Source organism: Eleginops maclovinus, chromosome 18 (genome assembly GCF_036324505.1).
Source record: "Eleginops maclovinus isolate JMC-PN-2008 ecotype Puerto Natales chromosome 18, JC_Emac_rtc_rv5, whole genome shotgun sequence".
NCBI classification, from domain to species: domain Eukaryota; kingdom Metazoa; phylum Chordata; class Actinopteri; order Perciformes; family Eleginopidae; genus Eleginops; species Eleginops maclovinus.
Genome location: NC_086366.1, coordinates 9,833,956 through 9,843,934, shown reverse-complemented (window position 1 = coordinate 9,843,934; position 9,979 = coordinate 9,833,956). Strand labels below are relative to the sequence as shown.

The 9,979-nt window shown below is 40.5% G+C and overlaps 1 protein-coding gene across 2 annotated transcripts; it reads left to right on the top strand.

Moving 5' to 3' along the window:
* The first annotated feature begins 1,502 nt into the window (after positions 1-1,502).
* Positions 1,503-5,461, top strand: LOC134879740 (uncharacterized). Of its 2 annotated transcripts, XM_063906228.1 has the most exons (3): positions 1,503-1,537; positions 3,171-4,875; positions 5,137-5,461. In XM_063906228.1, exons 2-3 carry the CDS (start codon positions 3,192-3,194, stop codon positions 5,406-5,408), a joined length of 1,956 nt encoding a protein of 651 aa, XP_063762298.1. In that variant the 5' UTR covers positions 1,503-1,537; positions 3,171-3,191; the 3' UTR covers positions 5,409-5,461. The 2 variants fall into 2 exon arrangements, with proteins under 2 accessions (XP_063762298.1, XP_063762297.1); XM_063906227.1 differs by lacking the exon at positions 1,503-1,537 and having other exon boundaries at positions 3,017-4,875.
* The last annotated feature ends 4,518 nt before the right edge of the window (positions 5,462-9,979 follow it).

Genomic DNA, 9,979 nt, shown 5'->3' with positions numbered 1-9,979 from the left:
AGTATATTAAGGCGAGTCAGCAGAGGCAACAACAGACTAGATCATCATCGGTGTGTGGTCAAAGGAAGCGATTATTTGGGATGATACAATTAAACAACAATAATAAGAATAGGCCTTGATTGCATAAAACTAATTTGCTGTTCAGAGGGAAAAAGTAGAATGTCCAAATAAAGATTTGTATTTTGTTTTAAAGTTGCCATCCACCATTCACTCACACTCAACATTTGAAAACTAATTTGGAAAAAAAAATGAAGGCAAAAGCTCTCAAAGCTAAATTGATTGTGGCTTTCAGTATCTCTCTAGATATGTGTTTTTGTATTTCCTTTGTGTGCACCCATCTGAGTCAATGGTCCTTGACTTGTACTTTAAAGCCTGCATTCACACACGCCTTTAATTAAAATGTACTGATCAAAGAAATTGACGCAGTGCCTTGTAGGCGATCAGTGGTTATTCTAATAGACTCTGTGTAGAATGAAGGTGTACTATCTGCCCTCGGATCACACAGACATCAGAGATGACGCTGTAAACTGGGATAACGACGCAGTGGAGGAGATCGATAACATTTGAAGTTTCATGGTGGTCACAGAAAAGCCATTAACCTATACAGCTTCGACTGGCGCCAACTTTAAGAGAGATCCAATCATTAAAAATAAAAAAAATCATTAGAAATGTAATCGAAATGTCCTGCCGTCCTGCATAACACTGCCCTCTCCAGCCATATAACACTGCAAGCAAAGACGGTCTCAGGTTTTGTACAGAAATAAACTTGTTTGTGTAGCCTATTTTAAAGGGCATGGCAACTTTTCCTTTAAAACGCACTTAATTTATGTTTTATTATCTTTTCTTTTTTGACTGGAAGCAATATTTAAACATGCTTGTAGGGGGCGTAAACTATATTTTAAACCTATAACTACATAACACGTAAATGGGAGTTATCTGAGCAAGTATCTGACTCGATTCCCAAACATGAACTAGTGTGTTTTAGGAGAAATAAATATGTAGCCTACTCGATCGTGCCATTATAGAAAGTCCCATCCACGAGTGCAAAACAAGAGAAGTTACATACCTTTGCACGGACAGGTGAATGCTCCTAGAGAAACAAAGCATCCCCTCACGCGTGCATCAGCGCATCATGCTGGCTGTGGTTAATCTACTTTTTCACTATGGCCAGAGCTGGGCAGTATTTTAACTACATGTATTTGAAATACGTATTTAAAATACTTTTCAGTATTTTGCATTTTGTATTTTTACAAGATTGGAAAAAATGAAATGTAGTTTGTATTTAAATACTTTGAGGTGCTGTATTTGGGTATTTTAAATACAAAAATACTTTGCAAAAAACCTTTTTTTTAAATCAGTAAAACTAAGCGAATCACCAGAGATCTTTGGGTCAAGACGTAAATCACGTGACACGCCCAATCGAGACTTGAATGCGACCATTTTTTCTCCGCGACGTCAGCAGTCATCACTACTACAGCAGTGAAGAGGACCTGCACGGCTCTGTTGCTGGCTTTTCGAGGCATGAAACAACACTAAGGTGAAATGTTTTGTATAAAAAAAATGCTACAGTCTTCCCACACACATTGTCAACAGAATTACACCATAAGCACTAGACTATTTTCGAGTGTTAGCTTTCTCTTGAATGATGAGTGTTTGATAGGCAGGGGTTGATAAATGACGGTCAGTCAAATTGCTTAGGTCAGCGAAATTGAGCAAGTTTCTTAGAGTGTAGCCTAGGTAGCTTATCAAATATAGACCAGAGAGGTCAAACATGAATGCTTGACTCGCAAAAGGTAAACTAGTACTAAACGTAAGATATGGTGATTAAATTAGTCACTCTCACTGAGGACAGTTAGGAGATCCAATTTTAAATTGGATGAAACGGTAGAGGAACACGGCCATATTATTTGATGTTAAACGAGAAAGGACCCGTTTCTATGACCCCCAATAAAACAAATAACGCCAGTTTTGTGTTTAAACCCGTAATAGCCCCTGTATCGGCCTAGTGATGTTGTAGGAGCCCTCGCAGGCATGTTCCCTCCCACGGCAAGACCTCAAGCTGGCGAATTCCTTTTCCACTCGGTACCAAATTCTATTACCAAACGAAAGAATGAGATAGGCTAAACTGGGCTCATAACAATGTTTTGAGCCCAGAACGATCCATAACTATAACCTGTCAATAAAGTACTTATTTATTTATTGTGAAAAAACGTGAGAAAATTGTGTTGTTTAGGGGCTTGGGCCACTTGACAAATGTCCATCATAGAGCAGTAGGCTAGGTCTAAGCATTTCTGAATAATATTAAGTCTTCTATGTTGATTCATACTAACTAATTATATGGAGATTCAGTTCCTGTTAGAGCTCCAACCAAAGCTAGGGAGGATCCTTGAAAACCCACTTTTATATAATCTTAAACTACACATTTAGCTTCTAAAATCATATTCACACTTGGCTTTTTTTTTTTTTAATAGTCCATTAGAGACCAATACAGTAGGCTGTATTAAGCATTTCTAGGGCATATTATTTATTTTATATTTGTATTTATTGAAAACTAATTCAGTATCTGTAGATCACTAGATTTGGAGTCACTGCCTGTTATGGCGCATAGTAGTTAGTTTTGTGCATGGAGCTTAGCTCAGCTGTTAGCAGAGATGTCAAAAGTAAAAGTAAAAAAAAAAAGAAAGAAAAGAAACACAGTTTCCTTCCAACACAGGTAACTTATCTGAGTAACCAGTAGACCTGTGTACTTGTCTTACGATCAGCTGACTACACTGGTTGGATCAAGTTTGTGGTGGGTCCTTGTTAGATTGTTAGAAGTGTTTTTCAGTAACAACGCAGTCTATCTATCCCATTAGGTACAATGGAGTAAATGGTCTAACAGCTATGTAATAGGCTACCACGTGCTAGTGTTGTACTTACACCAGAAAATGTACTTTTACTTTTACTTTTGACACCTCTGGCTTTTAGTTTTTCCACTTCCAAACGATTTATCATTAGTATCCTAGGTAATATTTCACTTGGCAGGTTAGAAGAGCCCTTTCATGCAAGTGCATATAGTAGTCAGTTTCGGATTTAATTGTTTTTCCTTTTTTTATGATGTGATTTAAGTGTGTGTCTGTTGAAGAGTAACTGACTAACAACTTTTTTTTTGACAATTTCGTTTGAAATAGAGGATGTCCCACTGAACTGAGATGAGTGACAATCATGATGATGAAGAGGCGTCAGGTGAGCCTCAAGCCACCACATCTTCAGAAGGTACCACTGGGCCTAGGTGTGCCATATTGGATGGGAAATTCTTCAAAGTAGTATCTCAAAATCCAAGTGGAAAGATAGAAGCTGAGTGTCAGCTGTGCACAACCAAGAAAGCCATTATTTGTGGCTCTTATCAAGCAACAACAAATTTCAAGACACATTTGAAAAGAAAACACCCAGAGAATCTACAGGAATTTGAAAATTACAAAAAGGAAAGTGCAAGTGGCCAGCAGAAGAAAGCCAAAACATCATTAAGGCAGACTCGTTTGTTTGACCATGCTAGCCCAACAATATCACAAAGTAAAGTCGACTCCCTTGTGAAATCCTTTGTTGTCAAAGGAATGCACTCATTAGCCACCGTTGAACAAACAGAATTCATCGAGCTTGTGCAGGGACTTCACCCAGGTGCCAATGTAATGTCCAGACGGACACTCGGACGACGGATTGATGAAGAATTTGCAACAAAAAAAGCATTCCTAAAAGAGACGCTTAAAAATGTTCGCCGTGTTTGTACAACAGTGGATATTTGGTCAACAAAGAAAACCAGTTATTTGGGAGCAACAGTACATTGGATCAATGGAGACACGCTGGAAAGGCAGTCAGCCGCTCTTGCCGTTAGGCATTTTCCCAGCCCCCATACTTATAACCGAATAGCAGAACTGTTGGATGAGATTCACACAGAATATGGGCTGTCTTCAGACACCATTGTGTCTACAGTTACTGATAATGCATCCAACTTTGCAAAGGCCTTTAAAGAGTTCAGTGTCACTGGAAAAACAAATGACCCAGATGAAGTTGAAGAGCTGGACGATGAGCTGTCCTTCCTGGTCATAGATCCTGAGAGAGAAGAAGCATCTGAGTGTTCCATCATTTTACCACCACACCTCCGGTGTGCGACACATACTCTGAGTTTAATCTCAACTACTGATGTCAAGAAATCGATCACTAGCAATGCAACTCTCAGCAGGCTGAATCATGCAACGATGGCGAAGTGCTCAGCATTATGGACAGCATCTGGCAGACCAAAGAGTGCTGAAACGCTAGGCAAAGTAATCGAGCAGCAACTCAAGACACCCTGCATTACAAGGTGGAATTCTCTGCATGACTCCTTGAGTCAGTTGTCATTCTTGCGTGACAAGCTCCCTGATGCCATGACTGCCCTGCAACTTCCACCATTCAGGGAAGTCGAACTGGACTACATTGAGGAATTTTGCAGAGTGTTACGACCGATTGCCATCTCAATAGATCGGCTTCAAGGGCAATCTGCATGCTATTATGGTGAGCTGTTGCCAACACTTTTCACCATTCAAGCCAAGCTGGAGGATCTGCAAGCATCAAACTTGAGGTACTGCTCACACGTTCTTCAAGCAACCATAGCAGGGTTCAAAAAACGCTTCCACAATTTTCTGATGCTGGAGCATGACGTGAATGAGGCCATCCTGGCAACCACAACACACCCATACTTTAAGATGAGGTGGTTACCCCAGAGGTTGGCTTCTGAGAAGAGGCGAATACAGCAACTGATGCTGCACTCAGCAGACGAACTCGGACTTCTCTCAGAGAGTGACGGGACCACACCGAGCACAGAGGAGAATGACGAATTCTTTGTGTTCACTGATCAAGGTGAGAAGAATTTCTTTACACTTTAAAATACTTAATTATGTAATTTACAATAGCATGTTTTACCTTTTGGTGACAATTTCAGTATTTATACTTTGAAGAATGCATTATTTGGTCCTCGGGGGGGAGTTTGTGCTAGGTATTGCTATGACCCTGTCTGATTGTTGTCTATCTGTCTGTTTGTCCATGCATAGTGTCTGGCAGAGGCCAGCTTGCCATCTCTGATTGCTCTTGTTTTTTTTCTGTTGTCTTCAATCTCTACAGGAACAGTCAACCAGCTGGAGGCCGAGGCCTTGCCCAGCCACAGCAAGGCGGAACTGGAGACCCTTCATTTTTTGGAGGATCCCAGAAAAGACCTGGCTTCACTAAATGCATACCCTTTGATGAAACAGCTTTTTGTGAGATTTAACACAACCCTACCATCCTCAGCCCCGGTTGAGCGCCTGTTTTCTTTTGCTGGCTTAGTGAACCGGCCTCACAGAAGGTCATTAACACCAGATATGCTGGAGAAGTTGGTTGTCCTGAAGAACAACTGATCTGTTTTTCTGTTTAATATGGATAAAATAAAATGGATTTGAATGTAGCGTTAGCTGTCTCCTTTTTTATTTATTGTACATTCCTCAGTTTACAGACAGTATTCAATACAGGCATTATCTCGCGTGTATTTTTGTATTTTCAAAATACAAAATACTTGTATTGTATTTAAATACATTTTCCAGACCAGTATTTTTGTATTTTATTTTGATACATTTTTTGATCAAGTATTTGTATTTTGTATCAAAATACTTTATGATGTATTTGTGCCCAGCTCTGACTATGGCAACAAATGAACCCCCCTCTCTCTCTTTCTCTCTCTTTCTCTCTTCTCGGCTCCAATGAGGAGGCTCCATTCGCGTCACAGGTCATCCTCTCCCTCTCCCTATCTCTTTATCGCTCTCTCTCTCTTTATCTCTCTCTCTCTCTCTCTCTCTCTCTCTCTCTCTCTCTCTGTCTCTGTTTATCTATCTCTCTCTGTCTATCTCTCTCTCTCTGTCTGTCTGCAGCTCTCTCTCTCTCTCTCTCTCTCTCTCTCTCTCTCTCTCTCTCTCGCTCTCTCTCTCTGTATCACACCTACCTCCAAGATACCATCTGGAGATGGAAACTGATAGAGAGTAGCCGGGAGGGAGAAAGATCGAGAGAGAGAGACAGGGTTGGGATAGAAAAGGGTTTTTAAGCTTGGCTATGACAAGGCTTGGATTAATTCACCAGCCAAATGCATTTAGGATTAGCAGACCATTAAAAGAGCATTGACATAGGCCTACACACACACACACACACACACACACACACACACACACACACACACACACACACACACACACACACACACACACACACACACACACACACACACACACACACACACACACAAATACATGCATGCTGGGCTTTAGCTGATGCAGTGATAGCCTTACTAACCCTGACCTTTATCTCTCTCACTCTCTCTCTATCCCTGAGCTAACTGGCCAATGCACTGGTGTGTGTTCTTATAGACGACATAAAAAGCTTTCCGCCTCTATCTCATTTTCCCTCTTAAGTGTTTAGCTATTAATACTGTGTGTCGACATGGTAGTCCTTATCCTTTAAGTTGTCAAGAACCATTACAAAACTAGTAAAATACCCAAGGCTCAATTACCAGCTAGTGTATATGCAAAGTTTGCAGCTGCCACAGGATACGGACACTTAGAAGCCCCAAAGACCCCTTGTCTTTGTTGTATTTCTTGTAATTCAATTAGGGCAGTAAGACAACTATAGCATTCAACATTTTTACCTTTTTAAAATTCTTAAGGTCTGTTTAAAGGCTGCAAACCTATTCAAAACTATATTGGACTAACAGTTCAAGCCTGAGGTTTTAGTTTCCCACATCATTTTAAACTGGCAATGTACAAGCTTTGGACAGTGTTGAATGTAGCTCTTTAAATACAGAATGTAAATATATTCATAGCTTCCATTTATATATCCATATAGCTTACACTTGTCTATAATTGCTTCTCATTCATTTCACAATCAGGCAGCGAACAAGAACACTCAATTGATTTATGTGATGTACTTACCATCGAACACATGAACAAAATATGATGCACACAACACGGTCTGCAATCAATCTGAAAAATCTGCAGGTTTTTTGGATGGGATATCTTTGTTGTTGCAATGTGAGACATTTAGAGGTCAAATGCAGACGTTGGAGGATAATCCTAAATCTGAAATGAGCGCTTATAATCTTAGAGGTCAGATCAGACTTTTTGGATTCTATCAGAGAAATAGATGGTTGTTGGGTAAGTTGTCTGTTAGGGTATCTGCCTCAAATGGGTTACATTACATTACATTGCCATGGAAATGTGATGGATCCGTGCACACACAGGATTGATTGGATCACTCGCACAGAAATCAACAATGCTTAGAGACTCCAACACACAGGACATTTCTTTCAGCTGTCACATCGAGTCCTTGTTTTTTTAAAACCGAGCTGTGGAGTACAGATGAAATGCCAACCCTTCACTGCTGTAATAAAAGGAAATCAGAAACCAGTGGATCAGCTCGATTTGACTCAACAATTCCAGTCTCCACACTCAACTTGCAATGAACGACACTCAAAAAGTGATTGATACAGATTTGGATCAATAAGCAAATCCATATTGAAACATGTTACAGAGTAGACGTTGCATCCCAGAGATTGAATTGGAAAGTGTGAGAGATGAAAATGATCCATTTACCTCACTGCATGTGCGTAATATGACACTGACACTGTTAAGCCAAATATGTGGGCTACAGTGGAGTGCATAATAACGACAGGTCCCCTGGTTAGAAGGAAATAAGATTACAGGACACCCTATGCTTTTATGAATGACTGTACTGTAATTGTGTGAGTGTGCAGCACAGGCCTCTAAACATCTATAGGGGTAAAACTCTCTTTTTAACACACTCCTCCACAAATCACAAGCACAACAGAGTCAGTGTCACAGTCGGCAAATTAATTATTCAATGGCATTTCAAAATAACAGTGGTTTCCTATGGTTGCCATAGACACACAACTGATTTACAGGGTTGTCACTCGTCTGGGATATTCAAAAAACTGCAACTACATAATGCTAACGGAGAAATAAGAGCATCAGTTATGAAACCTTCAATCTCATGTAATGGGATTCCTGCTTCATTGAAGAAGTGAATATTGGGGTCTCTATCTAACTTAAGGATGTATCACACCTTCCAATGTCACTCTTTTGTGTGTGTGTGTGTGTGTGTGTGTGTGTGTGTGTGTGTGTGTGTGTGTGTGTGTGTGTGTGTGTGTGTGTGTGTGTGTGTGTGTGTGTGTGTGTGTGTGTGTGTGTGTGTGTGTGTGTGTGTTAATTTTACCTTAACAGCATAGTTACACCTAATCATAAACCAAGCCTTAAAAATGACACACATTTCTTTTAGACAATACGCCTAATGGTACGTTTTTGCATTTAGAAGGATTTATGGTAACATTACACTGTTTTGGTTGTTATTTATCACATTTATAGGATATCATAGTATCAATCACAAAAGAAGGTTATGTCCCCGGATGTTCTGGTAGTCTTTTCCGGAGTCTGGGTGCATACAAACTAGAGGAAGCCTCAATGTCGGTGTAAACTTCCAGCACAGGATGACAAGCTGTCACAGTGTCTCAGACAACCAGGATAACCTGGAAACAGGGACAGCACACAAACATTGGGTGCTGCAGCACCAGAATATTCAAAAAGGAACATCTCAAAATATCTAGGAAAGACTTATAAACCAAAAGATATTCAGTTAACTGTCACCCAGAAAAGTCTGACTTGAGAAGCTGAAAAAAGGGAAATAATTATTGTTGAATATAGATTTTCTGTTGATCAATTCATATCATCTGTGGATCTATATGTCTCACTCTGTCAAGATGCAGATGAGGAGCATAGGGTCATAGTTCAGCGATAAAACACACACACACACACACACACACACACACACACACACACACACACACACACACACACACACACACACACACACATACTTTGGGTATCTCCTCTGTTGCACCATGGGAAGGATCTCCAAGTCTATCCTTGGTTACCTGTGAAACTGTGTAAGGCAAACACCATTTGGGTGGGCTACAGTTCCACCTGTTTTAATAAATTTGACTGAAAGCAACGTCTTAATTTTCTGCTAAAGACACAATTTATCTCCTCGGGGAACAAGGTGCAAATTAAGTTTCTTCCTTTTAGTAGAAATCAGGAACACTTGTCTCACATGTGTGCATGTTGGTGACGTGGATTTTGAATAAATAAGCTTTTTGAACTGAAAGAATTTCACATAACCATTAGACATACTGTCTCATTACGAAGAATAATCAATCACAATGCTGTGACAGGTAAGCGCCCTGTGGGTTTCCTCTGTTTCAGGCAATAAACCAATAAATGGGTCATGCTGCCCTCTTGTGTCTAGATGGGATAAAATATAAAGATATTTATCAGAAATGTTGATGTCACATGGTTGTGGAAACATGCAGGAGTTACTTGAGTGAGTAAACTGCTGTTACTGGAGAGCTTGAAAGAAATTGGAATTCTCAGTAAGTTCACAGAAACAACTCTCTCTCTCTCTCTCTCTCGCTCTCTCTAACACACGCGCGCGCGCGCACACACACACACACACACACACACACACACACACACACACACACACACACACACACACACACACACTGTCTGCCTCTCAGGCCTGCGGTCAGGTTTATCCTGTGATGGTCATCCGTGTGCGCTCCGCTGCGTTCCTGCAGCGGGATAAGCTGCACCCCGTGCCTGGCTACGGCAGCATGTGACCGGCTTGTGATCCACAGGATTGCGCAGATGACTTTATGACTGTATTAGTCTGCGGAATAAGAATTTGAGAGAAATCATATGTTGGAGAAAAATCACTCTCCCTGCTTGTTTTCTTTCCACATACAGTATTCTACATTCTTGTATCGTGCGGATGACAGTCACACTGTACCATCATGAGGACATTACGAGTAGCCAACATTATTGATGTATTGTATTGTAGGCTACAATGTTTTTTTAAGCACCTGGAACTTTGT

What these genes read in the sequence shown, in the direction of transcription:
- LOC134879740 (XM_063906228.1), top strand. Translation starts at nt 3,192, where the DNA reads ATGAGTGACAATCATGATGATGAAGAGGCGTCAGGTGAGCCTCAAGCC. An exon ending in CTTTGTGTTCACTGATCAAG is followed by an intron (nt 4,876 to 5,136) that starts GTGAGAAGAATT and finishes CAATCTCTACAG; the next exon opens with GAACAGTCAACCAGCTGGAG.